This window comes from Camelus dromedarius, chromosome 15, assembly GCF_036321535.1.
Source record: "Camelus dromedarius isolate mCamDro1 chromosome 15, mCamDro1.pat, whole genome shotgun sequence".
Classification (NCBI taxonomy): Eukaryota; Metazoa; Chordata; class Mammalia; order Artiodactyla; family Camelidae; genus Camelus; species Camelus dromedarius.
Window position 1 is genome coordinate 44,583,723 of NC_087450.1, and position 18,478 is coordinate 44,602,200.

Here is an 18,478-nt window from a genome sequence, read left to right on the forward strand (position 1 = left end):
GATCATGAACAAAGGAAGGAAAGAAGGAATAAATGGAGGGAAATGCTCCGTGGCCACAATTATGGCCACAGCCCACTCCTGGAACTGCCAGAATGCCAGGAAGTTGTGGTGTCTCCTGAGAGGTCCTAGAATATGCACAATGGTTCCCTGTAGGGCGTTCTTGCTTCCGCACACTCTGGCAAAGCCTGAGGTCAGAGCCATCTGCCTTAAGAGAGGAGTGCCTCTTTCCTCTAGCATCCAAGATGCTCAGAATTATTGCCAGCACCTGCCCTCCTGAGTCGTCTTCCCGGGCCTGGGCAGAGCAGAGGGTGGGGAGAGCAGAGACGTTACTTGGTGTCTTGCCACATCTTCAATCTCCGTGGAGTAGTGAGCCAGCCACACAAGACTGGCTTCATCTCTAGGCATTTCCTCCTTTCTTTTCCATGTTCTTGGGATCTCAGAGTAACTCACTGCAACGTTCTATCATTAAGTCTCTGCCACTCCATATTCACCTTCCCATCTTCATGGAAAGAAAAAAAGGGAACAAGTGGTCCCTTGGGGGTTGTGACCACACAAGAAGATGCTTCCAAAAGAAGGTAAGTATCAGACGTTTCACTGTATAACTGAGTAAAATGTATTATTCACCAAGCTTCGCTCTGACAGAGCAAGTCCTCCATTTCAGATACAAGAAAGAAGCAAAGGGGTGGAAATAATTTATTTAAAGACAGGCTGTGAGATAAGATGGAGCAGGAAACAGCACCAAAGCCCCTTGATGCACAGACAAGGTCTTATCTGCCAAAGAGCCAAGTGGGCTATGATGCTAAGAGACAAGGAACAAATCGCTTGGGGAGGAAAGGATTAATAGCCCGAGGAAACACTTTGCAAAAAATAAATTAAACAAACCGCAAGGCCCCAGAGGTGTTCTAATGAGTCCCTGGGGGTTCTATGTTTCTGAAGAAGGTGATCAAAACTCAGTGAAAATATGACTTTGAGACTTATTTTTACAAGTCTGACAGGAAAACTGAGAGAGTAACGAAGAGAGGGAGCGGTAAGAAATACTGGACACATGGTACTGTGGACAAAATATTCTTTGGGGAACAGGCCTTCCAAAGGACAAGAAGCACTGTAACACTGCACGCACTGAGAAGAGGGCTGGCAGGGGCTGGGCAGCGCGTGTTTTCCCCCATGCCAGCACCACCAGAACAACCATCCTTGAGCTGGATGCACAAACACAGGTTAGGAAGATCAGTGCCAAGTATAATTTTTCCCCCTTAAATCAGATATGATCTGACTTCAACTTTTTTGAAAGTGGAATCATGGCTAGGAGATCAAAATCAGTTTCAGGAAAAAGAGTTGAGATTTCATGCCACTTCGGAATGAAAAAAACTGGATGAAACAGTCATCTAACTTATTGTTTGTGACTGTCCTTCTGTGTGTCCTTCCTTCTGTATCCTTCTCTCATAGCCACTCTGGGGGACCCTGACCGTAGCCACTACCATTTGCAACAGGGTATAGGTCCCTCTTGCTGAGCTGGGCTAGAAGAAACACACCAGACTGATCACCCAGGCAGCTGTCCAGGGTCATGAGAGACAAATCATGCATACAATCGGGATCTGGGGTCCAGCTACCAGGCTAGACAGAGAATCACTGGGATCAAGATGGGGCCAAGTGGAGGTGGCAAATGGGAAGTGAGAGCCCAGCAAGGAATTAACACTCAGAACAGAAAACCAAAGCCATGAGACATATGGGCCAGGACCAAAAGTGACAGCTGGAAGCACCAGGATGCAGCTCAGCACATAGGGCCACAGATAATGGTGAGCAAACGGGACTGCCAGGAGGCCTTGACTGTGGGGCTTCCTCCTCCTCCTGGCCCTGAGCTGGAGGTCAAGCTCATTTACTGATGTCTCCATGGGACTTACCAAGCCCCCAGTGACATAGGAGGAAACTAAAGCAGAGGGAGGCTTGTCTTAGAGATTTGAACAAGGTCATATAATTAGTTGAAGGCACATCCAAGATTAAAATCTCTCCCTCTCCAATTCTCTGTTTATCTGTGCACATAGTTAACACAGAGCAACATGCTTGCGCTTTTCAGATGCACTGGAAAAGATGGTCCCAATGGGAAACAAGCTATTGAGTAGAAGCTTCATATGAAGCGCGCATGACAAGGTGGTTATCACTGGGAAACACCTTGAAAGAAAGGGAGAACTTCTTTAAAGTACATACAGCCAATCCTCAATTACCTCCATGTGGGTTATACCCTAGTAAGGTTTTCACTAGAGGCTTTCTTCCTTCAACCACTATGGACACTTTCAAGTTTCTTCTCCTACTATCTGTTGGAGCAAAGTCATGTAAGACAAATTAATTTAAGAACTATTTTAGCCTAAGTCAATCCCAACGAAGAAGGCAAATCTGCTGAGGGAAAAAAAATCCCCCAAGCCATTATCTTTACACTGCCTGATGGCTTGGCCAAAGCTCTGCTTCCTGAAATGGTCTGTTAAGGTCTAGGGTAGTTCCATACACTGAGTGAAGTCAACCCGAACCCACTGCTTTTCTGTAAAAGAAAAGAATCTTCCCTGGATTTGGGAGAACTGGAACTTCTCTGCCTTTGGCTGGAAGATTAGGTATTTTGCAGACCAAATTACTAAAGAATAAAGTGCATAGTTGACTTGTAACTTAAACCTGGCACCAGAGGTCACTGGCTCTTAAATAACAAAGAAATAAACAAAAGAGACTCTAAATTTAAGCAAATTAAGCAAAAGCTGGACCAATGTTACTGACTGACTGATTACTATAATACCACAAGCATTTAAGTATGTCTACTATGTGGAAAACACGGAGTATTCATGTTAGGAATTCATTAAAACACTGTCCCATCTTTAACATATATATTATATTATCAAAGTTACAGATTTTTTCACTTACTAAGGATGACAACCAAATGATCAAAACAGTATGTTCTGAGTAATCCTAAAAGTTCTGAGGCCTGATCCTGGAAAGGTATTCTGAAAATGGAAATCTGTCTAGGGTAGGGTTTCTTAAATTCTTCACTCCTGACATTTTGTACTCACTAATTTTTTCCATTTTAGGAACTTGTCCTATGCATTATAGGATGTTTAGCAGCATCCCTGACCTCTACCTACTAAGTGCCAGTAATGACAACTGCCACGCCTGGTCCCCCACCCATTGTGACAAACAAAAGTGTCTCTACACATTACCAAACATTCCCTGAATGGAAAATCATACACTGAAAACTACTGGTCTAGAGATATTTTCTCTTTAAGACCATGCAGTAAATATGCCAAGTCAGGACACTGAAGCTTGTCACAGTCATTAATACATGCAGTTTAGTGCATTTTTAAATGTATGCTGACATGCTAATAGCAAAAGTATACTCACTGTGTACAAGAAAACAAAAATCTTTCCACATCAGCAACAGAGTGAGTTTTGTAAAGCCTTCTGCATCATATTCCACGACACCCCTAAGTAATAAAAACATACACACACAAACAAAAAACCCTTATAAAAACAAGGTATAACAGAGATGGAACCAAGTAAAGAATGTCTTCATTAAGTTGGGGTTATTAAATCCGAGATGCATTTAAAACGAGTGTTACCACAGGAAGGATGTGGGATTTGGAATGAAAGCGTCCAGGTTGAAGCCACAGCTTTACCATTAACTATCTATTGTGACCTCAGGCAAATCACTTAACCTTTGAAGCCTCAGTTTCCTCATCTGTAAAACAAAAATAATAATATTTGCAAACTTCATCACGGAGTGGTGAAAACCAAGTGAGGTAAACCATAAAATTCTATGCAAATGTTAGTTACTAGTTATGAGCCAAAGGACAAAATAAGAAATCTGAGTGGCAACATCTCTATTGTCTGAACAGTGCCTGTGCTGTCTCACTGTCACTCAGGCACTGCACAGAAATGAGCAATGACAATATCACCAAGCTCAGGATTACAGATTACTTTCTTCCAAAGTACCTGGCATCCTTTCTCTTGTGTCCCCCTATCTCCCCACTGGGCTCAAGACAAAGTAGCAATGTTGGCTGGGCAGATGCTGGGTTCAGGCGGGAGATGCACACCTCGTGCATCAAAGGAGAGCAACTCCTGACTGCGGAAGGGCCAGGGCAGAATTCCAGCGGGCTCACCTCCCTCATCTCCCTCAGGAGCGGAGAGCTTGCGGGATGTGACCATAATGTGACAATACTAACCACACAGCGAGGACAAGAATAATGTTCTCCCTCATCCACATAAGGAGGCCTTTGCTGCCCTTAGAGACGCCTTCTCTCTGGCCGAGTCAGGCCAATCAGACCTTGAATACTGATGTCCTTCAGGTTTAAGTAGGAAGGAACAGTTGCACCCATTGTGAAGGTTAAGGAACTACGGCCCCGAAGGCTAAGTGATTTGCCCAAAGACTGCTGATATATCACTAGGACCTTCTGACGTAAGTCAATAAACCTGTTCACCAGTTTATATTTCTTTTCATGAATGTGTAATTTACTCAATATTAATTTACAACACTGATATCCCAACTTTTTAGATCCTGCATCCCATGAGCAAAACCAAGCACAGAATCCTCTTCATTATACATACAGTACAGTGGATGGTCGTGCTGGTATATGGGTTAGGAGCTGTATACAAGTGCTACTATATTACTATAGCATATGATCAGTAAAACACCAAAGTGTACACAAAAAATGAGATTTAAAAACAAACGTCAATGCAATTTTCATACTTTTCTTGAATACCAGCAGTGAGGTGCACATACATCCTCGGGGTATGCTTTGTAAGTCACTGTGTTAGCTTCTCCATTTTCAATTATATGTACACTAAAGATAATCTTATTCAAAAATGAGAAGACTAATGGTGTCATTTATTAACCACTATTTGTACCATAAGTACTTTCTCAAAATGCTCATAAATAAAGCTGAAAAAATTCTTAAGTATTAGAGACTCCTGCGAGAGGCAGTCATAATGTTGAGGTGTTGATTCTTCTATTTTGGAGACATGAAAAATTCCACATGAGATAATGAGAAAATTTCCAGAAATTGCTTTGAGGAGTCAGAAATTTTGCTTATAGTTCTGCCATATTTATAAAATTATATCCCAACTTGATTCTTAATTTCATCTTCTCTTTCCTATTCCCACTTTCCTTTTGTTCTAATTTATTTATTTATACACACGCGTGCACACACAAACACACACACACACACTCTCTCTCTCTCTCTCTCTCTCCCCCTCTCTCTCCCCTTCTCTGGAATAAGGTGGGCTATAACCAGACCACGAAACCCTCAGTGTTTCGTACCCCCAGTGGGTAGAAGGCCCCACCCTTTACAGCAGACTGGGAGGAGAGCACATGCCCTCTCCCGGAGGAAGGGTCGGCGGGTGAGTGGGCAGGTGAGTGGGCGGGTGCTAAGGCCCTGCCATCAACGAGGGGACAGAGCTGCGGAGCTGCAGAGCCCACAGGAAAGGGCAAGGGCACAGGGAGGGCAGCCGAAGAGACGTTCTCTGCCCACCCCCCACCCCAGGACCACAGCCACGCACCTCCCTTCTCCCTTGCAGTGCCTTCTTCCAACCCCTAATCCCAAATGTGTGTCTAATGCCAGATTTCCTCCCCAAATCGGTGTGGCACTGTCAGGAGTGGGAGTCCTGTCAGGAGACCTGAGTCCTGAGGAACAGGGTTCCCAGCCCAGCACTCTCTCTTCATGGGGTGTGACTTGCACTGGGTGGCTGAACTTGTCAGGGTTTCAGGGTCTTCAGTCCAACGTGTCAGGAAAGCCCGCCTGGGTCACCTCATGACTACTGCGAGGTGATGGGAGATGAAAGTACTGTGCAAACTGTGAAGAGCTCTAGGTGTTATGACCACTGTTACTGTTACTGTTGCACTGGGGCGAGTCATGTTGCTGCTCCAGGGAAGAGATCTGACTCTCTTAGTTGCTAAACAATGTTTGAAAAAAAAAAAAAAAGTCTTCCAGGGAGCTTGAGTGTAAGCAACATACCCAAAAGAAACAAAAGGGCAGTGAAAGGTAGCACGTAGAGGAACTAAGTGCTATTTTCTTAATCAAGCCCTACCTCAGGGTCACCGCAAGGGAGGGGCATTGATACACGACCTCAACAAAGAACTTACGTGCCAAAGTGACTGAGGAAAGCCGCAATATACTCTCTTCTTTTGTGGTATCCTTGAATCACATACTGCACCTGGAATAGGAACCCCAAAACTGAGAAGCAGAGTAGGAAATTATTAAATGCTTTATTATGTAAAATTGCAAAGATTCAGAGAAGTAGAAAGAATAGTAAAAGGAACACTCATATTCCCACACCTATATTCAACAACTCTGAATATTTTACCAAGTTGCTTTATCCAGCCATCTACCTACCAATCAACCTATCAATCAATCTTGCTGAAACGTTTCAAAGGAAATTAGAGACATCATGACAGTTTGCCCCTAAACACTTCAGCATGCAGCTCCGAAAAACAAGACATTTTCCTACATAACCACAATACTGTTATCATACTCAACAAAACTTAGTAATCATTCTCTGAACTCATTTGGTATCCTGTCCATTTTCAAAACTTTCCAATTGTCCCCAAAACACTTTTTTTAAAAGCAGGGTATAAACAGGGCCAATCTAGAATTTAATCTAGAAAGTCTTTTACTCTAGAATAACAGTGCCTCCTGCGGGTGTGTGTGTGTGTGTGTGTGTGTGTGTGTGTGTGTGTGTGTGTGTGTGTGTGTGTGTGTGTTGTGTGTGTGTGTGTGTGTGTGCCTGCACACGTGCACATGATACTGACTGTTTGAAGAGACCAGGCTAGTTGTATTGTAGAATGTCCTACATTCTAGATCTGATTGTTTTTTTCCTTTTCCCTCTACCTTCCACATTTCCTATAAATTGGAAATTAGAGCTAAAGATGTGATTAGATTCAAGTTAAATATTTTGGGCAAGAAAACTTCGTAAGTGATACTGAGTTTGATCATCGGTTAAAGCAAAGACAGGCATACTGCTCCACTTTGAAGGGCTGTTTTCCCTTTGCCATAGTGAGTAATCCAGGGCTGTACCTCTCGAAGCATGTGAAGATCTAGCTCCCACCAACCTGTCACCTAATGCTTTTAGGATCTGGTGAGATCCTTGTCTGAATGCCTTCATTAGGGCCTGAAAAATGGTGATTTTTTAAAACTCTATCATTCTTTCTGCATTTAAAAAAAGGTCTCCCTTTTTATCAGCTGCAATTCTCTATAAAGAGCTTTCTCTCATCAAATGGGTCTATTTGGTGATTCTGAACTGTATCGCCTACTGAAAAGGCACGATAATGCTTAATTCCTTCTTTTTAAATTTGTAATATTCAGAATAAGGAGTGTTACAACAGGATATTTTATTTTGCCTTTCTATATTTCCTTGTTATCAACGACAGTTTCTATAAAAAAAAATTGTGAACTCATTAAGCTAGAAATCTGAAAGTTAGTCACTAACCCATCAGCTTCTAACCCAAAAATACATTCCTTATAAAACGTCTTCAAAACGGCTGAAACAGTGGGAGAAAGAGACCCCCCAAATTGTTTATATTGGCTGTAGCCACACTGAGTTTCCATGAATAACAAAAGCTTGAGATAAAGTGCTTGAAATAACCTTGACACAATTGGTACTGATAGCCATTTTGTACCCTTTAAAAGTAAAACAATTCTATTTATATAATAGGGGTTTTATGTCAATTTATAAAAACAGTGCTTGCTTTGCAGGCTTAATGCAGGATCAGAAATGTTATTTTGGGAAAAGAAAAACAGATGATAAGTTTGCTTAAGTGGCTTTGTTTAAAAAGGGGATGAAAACAGTTCTGTATACTTGATTTTAAAAACAGAAAGCCATTTTAACAGAAACCCACAACAAAACTGGCTATAAAGATAGATTCCAACGTAATTATGGAAATTCATTTGAAGAGACTGTTTCTAAAAGCAGCCCATACTGTCCTCGTTTGTAGCAAGCAGAAGAACATCAATTTTAAAAGACAAGTAAAATTAATGAAAGGGGACCAGATAAGAAAAACTGACTGATTCTTGTATTTCTGGGAAAACAGTATTATAATCTTTTTGAGGAAAATGTATGACTAGAAATTAATCTCAATTGGAGAGCTTTATAAAAGCTTTTCTTCTCAGTTCTGGAAGACCAAATTTGCATTTTCCTCTATAATACTGGGACACGGATTTGAAGGCAGTGCAAAGTCCCACAGTGTAAATAAGAATTCTGTCCTCCGATCAGTTTGGTAGGAGCGCAGAGGCTGGGGGAATTTGGTCCCAATGAACAGCCAGTACTCCGTAAGAGTTAAATGCCCGGGAGCCTGTGCCAAGACCACAGACTGCATAGTTGCCAGATCTTAGTTTCTCTGACATTTAAAAAATAATACTGAAGCCTCTGAAATATTATTATACTTCTAAAATATTTGCTATATAGAGATGAGCTATTTTTTGAACGAAAGAGACAAACAAAAGATTTATTTTCCAAGCCAATGTGAATAAGTCAATAGGGGCAAAGAACACAGCACTTTGGGACTTCAGCAAACTGAATCAGTCCATGTGGGAGAGGAAAGAAAGTCAGTGTTGCTTGTGGATTAATATCTCCAGCTTTAGGCTAAATATACTGGCTGGACATTAACAAGTATATTCTTGCACTTTTTAGAAATACCTGGCAATAATTATTAACGTAAACTCAGCTACTTGCCAATGTAAGGGCTCATTAACGCAGCTACGAGAAAGCTTTAGATAGTCTTGATGTACCTGGCTACAAGACCAGCTGGCCTGGAAATCCTGCCCCTAGAAGCAGGACTCTGGTAAACTGCTCCTAGCAATGACAGGGGAATCAAGAACCAACTATTAAAAAGCACAGTACAGAAAAGAGGAAAGAGATGATGGCAGCTCCACAAAATTACCCTGATATTAACCAGTGGCATGCACGCATGTGTGTGCGTGTACACACACACACACACACCCCCAGAGGCATGCAGCAGATAACTGGGAAATGAGAGTTCAAAAGTTTTCAACCACAAGAAGGTGTAAGGCCCAGCAAAAACTTAGGGCATAAAGGACATTCAAGAGAGAGGAGATATAAATTTAAAAGATAAAGCTAAGACTGGAAGAGGAGGTCAGAATCCTCAGAAAAGGAAGGGAGGCAAAGAAATAGGGAGAGAACCCGAAGAAATATAATTCAAAGTGGGAAAGGCAGATGTCAGATGGAGGATGCAAATGAGGAGATGGGGTGGAGAGGATGGTGCCTGCTCCATGAGGCGGGGTAGGTGCTGCACTGACGGAAGGAGCCTCACAAGGTGGGAGAGTTAGGGACTTGCTTTTACCTTGTTGGTGAGCAGGTGGCACACTTGAGGAACATAATCAATGAGACATCCTCCTCCTGGAAAAGCTGGGATATGAAGAGCTGAGGAGCCTCCAAGTGCACTGAAAGGACAAGAGTACAATGGACACTTCTCTTAAGGCTCAAACAATTTAAGAAGTGACACCCCCCAAACAGACCTGGCTTCTCTTATCAGAGGAAACTGCCCACCAACTGCCTGAATTAAGGATGATGGGTGGGAACAGGGGCTTCACTTTATGATCACGTTTCTATATTTTAATCCATTTCATGGTACACATGACTGATGACTGATGACGACTCACGATCCTATCACACACAGCAAATTCTGACTGGCATGGGTAAATGTTCTATCAGCATTCATGGGTTGTGCCTGTTACTGAAACACAGACTTTTATTCTCTTGATTATGCCCAATTCAGCCCTGGGTAAAGTCCTTCAGTAAACACCTTAAATGAGCACAACTGAATTGATGCCACAGTGTAATGGACTCGTTCTGCAATGCCCTGGCTTTGCTGCCTTGGGCAGCCTCCATGGGCTTTAGTTTCTTCATTCTTAATGTGACACAGGGGGTCGAGGGCAGGGGTTGCAAACTCTGGGGTCTGCCCAGCCCAGGCAGATTTTGTAAATGAGTGGAGAGAACAGGGTAGGGACTCAAAGCAACTGGAGATTTGCACACAGTGGGAAGGACTCTCACTGCTCAGCCCCAGTTGAGCTCTGACATATAGGAACACAAGCCTGGTCTTAACCGGATCCTTATTTTTCAAGTGAAGCCAGAAATCCAGATGATTTACTCTCTCAATTTTAAAATGGTGGCAACTAATTCAATATTTTCTGAAATATGATGCTACCTGGTCCTGTGTCTGTGGCCCAATATGGGCAGGAAGTGTGCAACTAGTACCAGTAAACACTGATAATCAGTTCATCTAAACAAGAAGGTGCGGTCAAAAATCATCAACCCAAGCAAGAAGGCATAATGTTGATCCAGAATTAGTTACCAGAAATTTCCTGGTGATTTAAATTAACCAGCCTATGATTATTACAAGAAATTGTTCAGAACCTTATAGCATGCATTTTGTGTATCATCCTTAATCTTGATATCTTTTTTCCTACTCTCACTTCCCTTTGGTCCTAACTTTTCTTATTTGAATTTTATTTTAATGTATATATTTCTGTAAGCCCCTTAAATCCTCTCTGTAATACGATGGAATATACAAAGACCCCTGAAATCCCTTAATGCTGTAATTATTCATTATCCAAGTCCCTGCAGTTATAAGGTTGTAAATGGTAGCAAAATGTTTCACAATAACAGTCTAGAAAATCATTCTTACATAGTTTCGCGCAGATAGATTCAGTCTAGATTTTGTTATACAAAGAACAATATATGTGACTACTGAAAGGACTTCAAACCCAGCCCATCTCCCTATTGATTATAGATTTATGAAACTAATTTTTCAGGGTAAAAATGAATATTATGTTTACTTATTTATGGGAATAAAAAATCCCAAGAAACAAAATTCCAGGTGATGTGAAGAACTCAATATGGAGTGGAAACATTCACCATTGACTTACTCTACTCAGGTGATAAGTTAAAAGCACAACAAATCTGACAACTGAGAAAATTTGGAGACAGCGTTTGACTAAGTGTGACATTAATGAATCATGTGCACCCTGCAACCTCACAGACTCAGCAGGAACACCAACCACTTCCATTTGCCACTCTCAGAGCAGACACTGGATTAGATGTAGCCTCGACTCTGAAGACGGCTAGGAAAATTCTTGTGACTTTCTGTGAACTAGGGGAAGGCTTTCTGTCCCCTCTTCTGTATGCAAAAGTACACAAAGGGCACACCTCTCACTGGAAGGTTCTAATGGTTCCATTAGGATGCAAAACTGATAAAAGAAGAAAATCCTATAGTACAAGAAAAATAAATCCAGTGTTTATAGCCTGTGGTTATTGGTGAAATGTCTGTATAAGAGAGAATACAAGATCCAGGCTTCTCATAGGTTACCTAGAGGAGCAATCCTTGGAATAATAAAACTCTAAAAAATAAAATAATTTGGACAGTTTTACTGACAGTAATGGGCTTTGTATAAAATATTACCAGGTTAGTTCTTAATCATTCACTAAATTGAATACAAGGAGTGAAAATAGTGTATGGGTAATCCTCTAAACTTGAAACTCTCTCTCTGCTTCTGAAATACAGCCACTAAACAAAAACTACCTATAATAACGGGAAGAAGCAGAGGGATGGAGAAATCCAGAGACCAGCTGCTTTGTGCCAGGCCCACCTCCCTGCTCTCTGCTTCCATGATTATCGAGGACTAACACTTGCTGCTAGGTGCTTTCTCAGTATCTAATCTAATCCTCTCCACAATTCAATGAGCTGGGAATTATCACTGTAATTTACAAGTGAAGAAATTGAGGCTCAGAGAGCAGAAAAACTTTCCTTGGGTTCACACAACTGGGAAATGGTAAAGCCAGATCCAAACTCGGGTAGTAAGCCTGTCGCCAGAGTCCACGCTTTTGTTACCGCTAAGTTGAATGCCTGCCTGAGAGCAGGGGGATTTTCATCCTGAAAAAGCTACAGGGATGGAAACGAACAGCAGGTCTGGCTACCAGTGAGCAGGGTCAGGATCCAAGGAGGCTGAAAGGCTTCTAGAAGCTCTCAGACGACCACAGCAGCAGGCACCCTGATGGACAGCTCATCTCCCCTGTGACTTTCCATGCAGCAGCCAGGCAAGCATTCCTCTCAATTTTGTCCACACCTCAGGACTCTCCCACCTCAGCCATCAAACAACCGGACTCACTGGCTCTTGGTTATGAGGGACCAATCACTCTGTCATGTCTGACCGTGAATGACTTAGTCGTGCAGGGTAAGCCTCAATGTGTGAAGCACTTCAGATACTCTGAAGGATAGTTTTACCCGAGAGTTTTTTTTTTCTTTTTTTTTAAAAGGACACCTACTGCACCCTTTATTTAACTCGGTACTTTCTTTGCTTGCGAGGGGACTGAACCTGACTTCCAGCGTCACACACTGATAAGTGCTGCTGATTCATGTATAAATATCCGCCTCCTGGGTAAATATTTAACAGGCTTGCTATAGCCTGAATGCTGCCCTGATCATGCTGGATAAACAGAGTCAAGTGCCATGAAATAAAAGAGCTATTATGTTTTCAAAGGGTGCAAGATGGAGGAGGTAAGGCCTTGTGATCTCTCATTCTTTAATATTCATGAATCAAAAAACACTAGGCTGAGCATGTACAACAGAGGTTCCAGGCCTCACTCAACTATTCCCAGGAATGCAGGGCTGGCTGGCGAGAAGGCAGGGCCTCCCTAACCCACAAAGTGGCTGAGCTGGGGCTGGGGAAGGGCTGAGGAGTAGATGAAAGGGACCACTTGCTCTTGACTCCTCTGATCTCTAGAGCGATGCCGGGAGAAAGCAGGGCTAGAAGGTGGGGGAACTAAATTGGTGCAGCAGGGTCTCGGGCTGAACTTGGGAGAAGAAAAGGGTGAAAAGGGCTGCTTTGATGAGAAAGTACCTTCTATCTCTTTATGGACTGTAGTGAAACATGAAATTACCTGATAATTCTTAGAACTGAAACTGAATCTTTATATATAAACTAGAAGGACAAGGCCAGAGTTTGAGAAAACCTTCCAATAGTGAAGCTGAAGAGACCGAAAGGTAGCCGGAAACAAACATTTCCAGGTCTGCCTCACTGGCTCTAAAAGTCAAATGTAAGAGATGTCTATGTACTAATACTATTGTTTCCATGCGAATACAGCTAACTGAGCCTTTGTGGACCTTGCTCTATCTGCAAATATTCAGCACGTCTCTGGTACTGAAGATCTGACTTGGCCACAGTTCATCAGCATAAAGGAAATATTTCTGAGCATTCTGACATGGAAAAATGCAGGGAGTCAGCCTGTCTGCAAGCTTGACTTGCGACAATGAGGTTTTAACCCTTTATGGAGCAGCAATCCCTCCTCCCCATGTGGGATTTTACCTTACTGGCCAAATAAAATGAGGAGAACATGATTCGGCACTGGAGAAAACCAGAAGGGTGGATGATTTTCAACTGTAGTCCTTGCTTCCGCCAAGTTTGCTCTCTCTGGTCCTACTCAACCTTCCCATCAGTACAGTAGAGACAACACTACTTTTAAAAAGACCCATCTCTCTCAAGGGTTAAAGGGTTAAATAACAATTAGAGTTACACTAATTTTAAAATAGCACCAAGCACTCCAAGAGAGACGTTATTCTAGAATCCATCTTGTGTGAATGTTCTACATCCAGGGTTATGTCCAGGTGCTGCCAGAGATGCCTGGATCAGCCTTAGTGTCCTGCTTTGCCTTTGAATCGGGTTTTAAGGGAGAGGAAGTTGACATGGTTGCCTCCTCCACAGTAGGATTTAGGGGAGTGCTGGACGGTAAAGCATGGAAATGGGGAATTTCAAGGATGACAGGTGGACACCAGCTGCCCCAAGTTCCCAAGCTAAGAAAAATCCAAAGGAAAGGGTGAGTCTCCAATTCAATCCAACAAACATGAACTGTATGCCTAAATCCGTTCAAGGATTTGAGCTTCCCATTCTGAATACATGATGAGGGCACTGCTGTTGATTCCTTTCAAGGTGGAGAAATGCCAGTGACCTCAAGAATTTAGGGCACGCTATAATGACAGAGTACGTTTCCCGGTGGCCTGCCAGGAAAACCATTACAATAAAACAAAAGTCATTGTTATTTATTGAGTATCCACCTTTGCCAGGCACTCTACTAGGCATTTCATTATCTTTAAACCTCTCAACAACCCTGCCAAGTAGACCTAATTAGCTCAACTTCCAGATGAGGAAACTGAGGTTCTAAGAGTCTAAGTATCTTGTCCAAGGTTAGCCAGCAAGTATGCTGCAGAGATGGGCTTGAATCCCAGTCTTTCTGGTTCCAAAGCCAGCGTCATTCTTCTTTAGAAATTCTTTCATAGAAAGATGGTATGGGATTTCTAGAACTCTAATCCCTACCTATATACTGAAACAGTAGTATAAGTGGCTAAAATTATCCTCAAAAAGCTTCATCCACCTCGTCATCTCAGTTTTTCTTAAGATATCATATGTCACAACAAGCTAACTTGGTAGGATAAAACAAAAAATCATATATAGGTTCTGAAAACCCAGAAGTACATAAATACTACACTAAGGAGAGGCTCTGTTTTTCTGCTTTTGTTTTTTCCTAACTGGATTTTCTCTTTCCTATTAAAGCATTTTCTAGAGCTGCTGTTAGCCTTTGTCTCATTTATAGATTCAACTTTGAGCCGTCTCAAGAGTCTCTCCACCCCTCAGTTAAACAAAACCAGGGTGTAATTCAAAATGGGAAAATCTCAATGCACATAAGAGGAGAAGAAAATAAAAGCTCAGAATGACAAGTTTACATGAAGGAGAAAATTCGGGGAGTCACACTGGGATGAGGGGTTCATTGAAGCATCAATGTGGGCCTGGCTGTATGACATCTGTGGCTGACCTAGTATTTCCACTAAACATTCTTCACAAATATAATCAGGTCTTACTAGAGTGCTGTATTCCATTTCTTGCTTTCCATTTTTAGATGGACATATAAAAATGGAAGTGTTCAGAGACAATGATAAATATGATTAAACACTCAGAAAATGTTCCTCTTTGGAGCAAAGTCTAAGGAAGCTGAAACTGCTAAGTTAAATTACTTAGAAGGTTATGGAATTATTAAATAGAGTAATTTAGAAATGTGAAGGAAGACCATATAGACAATCTGAATCAGTTATTCTTTGCTTAGTCATGGTATAAATGAAGAAAGTTTAAAAGGCAACATGAGGGATTTAGGTGGTAAAATGAATTCTCCCCAGAATGGAGTAGTGAACTACAGTACCATTTATGAAGTACTATGTACTAGGCACTGTACTGAGTGCTTCTCCTACACGATACCATCTCTTCTTTACGTCAGTCTATGAGAGAGGTGTTATCTCATTTTACAGATGAGAAGGCTGGAGCTTAGAGAAGCTACATAACCCTCTCTGAAGTCACGTAGGCAGTAAAATGGCAGAGAGGCATCTAAATCCTGGTCTCTCTGACCTAAATCTACCCCACTCTCAGGTCTTCAATGATGACTTTTGTGACTTCTGCATCCTTATCTGCAGATCTGACATCTGGTTCCAGGTGTGTCAGATCCATCAGGCTCTTTCTGGCTTGGGTGTTTCAGGCAGACGCCAGGACTGACGGAACCCCTGAGGCCCTTTCCAGGAACATTTATTAAGCTTATTTGGGTGCCTGAACTGAAGTGATTAGGGCCTTTTTCATTATAGGTCATTGAACCCCTGGAAACTCTGAGGGCCAGAGGACTTGATGGACACTTTCCAGGTGAGAGAAGGTGAAACGGAAGCAAAGAAACTTTAAACTTAAATACAAAAAAAAAAAAAAAGACAATATTGTAATTTCTTTTTTTTTGTTTTTGGAAAATATTGTAATTTCAAACAGAGTCTGTCTAATGACATGAACACTAACCAAGCTTTTGTTCAGAAACGTGTTTAAGTTTGTTAAAATCTCAAAAAAGCCTTTAAGGGACAATCTTAACAGATGTCCACCATCAGGATTTTGTTAGCATGTGGAAAAGCATTTAAAGTAAGCCCCAAAAAACAACAATGAACTTAGCAGATGTTCTATTAAGATTTGGTATGAACTACTTATAATGATGCCCGGCCACGCAAGACATGGACAGACTAAGGGAAGGAAAAGCTTCTTCCCTCCTGTTTCATCTTGATTCTGGGCCTGTTACCTGAGTTGACTCCATCTCCACTTCTTCAAGAAGAGGATCTACTTACAAATTCCAGTCATCAGGAATGAGTGAATTTGTGAATTTGTTATAAATTTACAACCCTGAAGCGCCAATGAATGGCTTTACTACTCTGCTATTACAAAGTGAGAGAGAACTTTTCCCATGAGCTACTTTTGAAATATATTTACTAAAAAGAAAGAAATCAATATATGCATATATCACATCATTACATTGTACACTTTAAACAGCTTACACTTTTGTCAATTATACTTCAATAAAGTTGGGGAAAAAATCAGTGCATACAATAGTTATCCTAGATTCAATCCACAAGCATTTTTATAGCTCCCTCTTTCTCACTGCACACAGGTTTTAATGATGGTCAAAAGAAGATGCAGAGAAAAAAATCCCTCTCCCTGACCAAGGTAGAGAAGTATACCCACCTGTTTCCTGTTTACTGGTATTTACTAAAGGCTCAGGCACATAAACAGTAGAAGGCAACTTCATGCACACATCACTGATCTCTGTGCTCAAAGAACTAATTTGTAGGTAGCTGGAGCTTGGCTTGTGCATGCGTACGCGTGCACACACGCACACACAAACAAATTAAAAATTCCAGAAGATGAGACTGACCAGGCTGCTGGCACTTAGCACTTTACAATTTGTTTCCAAAGTGCTGCTCATTTTTTTTTTTTCACAACATCCTTAGAAAGTAGGTAACAAGTGTTAATATTCCCATTGTGGAGATCCAGGCTTGAGAGGGATGACTTGTCGAAGGTTTAAGGCTGGCAACTTAAACTTATCCCCGTATAAGTGGGACTGAATCTTTCCTCTGTGCTGTTTTCATGATTGCATAAGAGTAATCTAGGGAGCCTTTTAAAAACTCAGACACCCAGGCCCTTCCCCACAGAAGTTGATCTATTAGGTTCAGCAGGTCTGAGGTGGGACCCTGTCCCCCAGCGATTGCAGGTGCAGGTGGGCCTCACACCCGACTCTGTACCTCACCTTGCACCTCGCTCCACCCTGTACACCTGTACTCTGTACACCCTGTACCTCACCCTGAGGACACACAGCAGGGACTGGGAATGGGGAGGCATGTGGTAAAACCAAATTTGTCTCGCTTCCACAAGGCATTAGGTCACTGACTATTTGAAAGGCACTGTGGACAACATGGAAGATGAAGAAAACATAGATATGCTCTTAAGAAGCTCAAGGCCTAGTAGGGGAGATAAGACATTTATGGAAACAACTAGGAAAAAGATTACTGCGAAGGGTGTCTGTGGGCAAAATGAAGTACAGTGGCATACAGGTAACCAGAAGGCAAGGCAAAGGAGTCATCCCATCAAGAGTGGGGCTGGAACGAAGGAAGACAGGTACCACTCAACATGGCAAGGCACGGGATCAAAGGCCAGGAACTCTGTGGACAGCAGGGCATGGGTCCTGGGCCACACTGAGCAGCTTTTTGCCCCAATGAGAAAAACCTATTTCCTACTTGAGGCTGCCCGGGACATCAATGATAAAAGGGCATGTGCCTGCAGAGGGAATAAGAAGATATGATGGTCCATCCTGATGCATGCCAATGGGGACCCGGGCAGGAAAGAAAACTTGAGGTTAAAAAAGTTCTGTTTAGTCACAGAGTAAGAGATGTCCTGGGAGAAGGAGAAGTGTGGAGTCCGAGACTGAATCTCAGCCAGTTTTACTGCTTAACATATCTCTTCTACATCAACAACTTCCAAATTTATCCTCTAGCTCAGACCTTTCCTGAACTCAGGACTCATATAACCAACTGCCTACTCAACGCCTCCACGTGGATGTCTAAAGTTTACCTCAAAGTTAACCTGCTCACAAGCAAACTCTGCCTGCAAAACCTACTGCTCCTGCTCTCATCCTTTTCAGCCCATGGCAGCTCCAACCTGTTGGTTCCCTAGACCAGGCCAATCTGGCATAACTTCTCGTCCAGATTCTTGCCTCTGTGGATAAGCCAGGGCCGCTCCACCTCAGGGCACTGGCTCAGTTCTTCTGCTGTTGCCTCTGCCTTCAACTCTCTTCCCAGCTACCTGCAGGGCTTGCTTCCTCAACTGCTTCTAGTTTTACTCAAAGATCACGTTCTCAGTAAGGCTTCCTCCACAACCTATTTAAAATAACCCACCCTCTTTTCCAGTACCTCCCTATTCTTTGTTTGACTTTTTAATGACATATATCTCTGTAAAACCACCTACATACTGCACTTGTTTATTGTCTCTCGCATCACCCATCACTAGAATGCAAAATCCCCCAAAACGGGGATCTTTGTCTGTTCTGTTCACTGCTATAACACCAGCAATAAGAATAAGACCAAGTTCATCAGAGA

General features: G+C 42.2%; 1 protein-coding gene across 3 annotated transcripts in view; it reads right to left on the reverse strand.

Moving 5' to 3' along the window:
• The window catches only part of BABAM2 (BRISC and BRCA1 A complex member 2), a 355,229-nt gene that overhangs the window by 76,187 nt on the left and 260,564 nt on the right, over positions 1–18,478 (reverse strand). For all 3 annotated transcript variants that reach the window (XM_064494653.1, XM_010991265.3, XM_064494652.1), the window contains 3 exons: positions 9,326–9,425; positions 6,113–6,183; positions 3,376–3,458 (listed from right to left, as the gene is read on the reverse strand). In XM_064494653.1, coding sequence (XP_064350723.1) covers positions 3,376–3,458; positions 6,113–6,183; positions 9,326–9,425 — 254 coding nt within the window. The remainder of the gene's footprint in view (positions 1–3,375; positions 3,459–6,112; positions 6,184–9,325; positions 9,426–18,478) is intronic.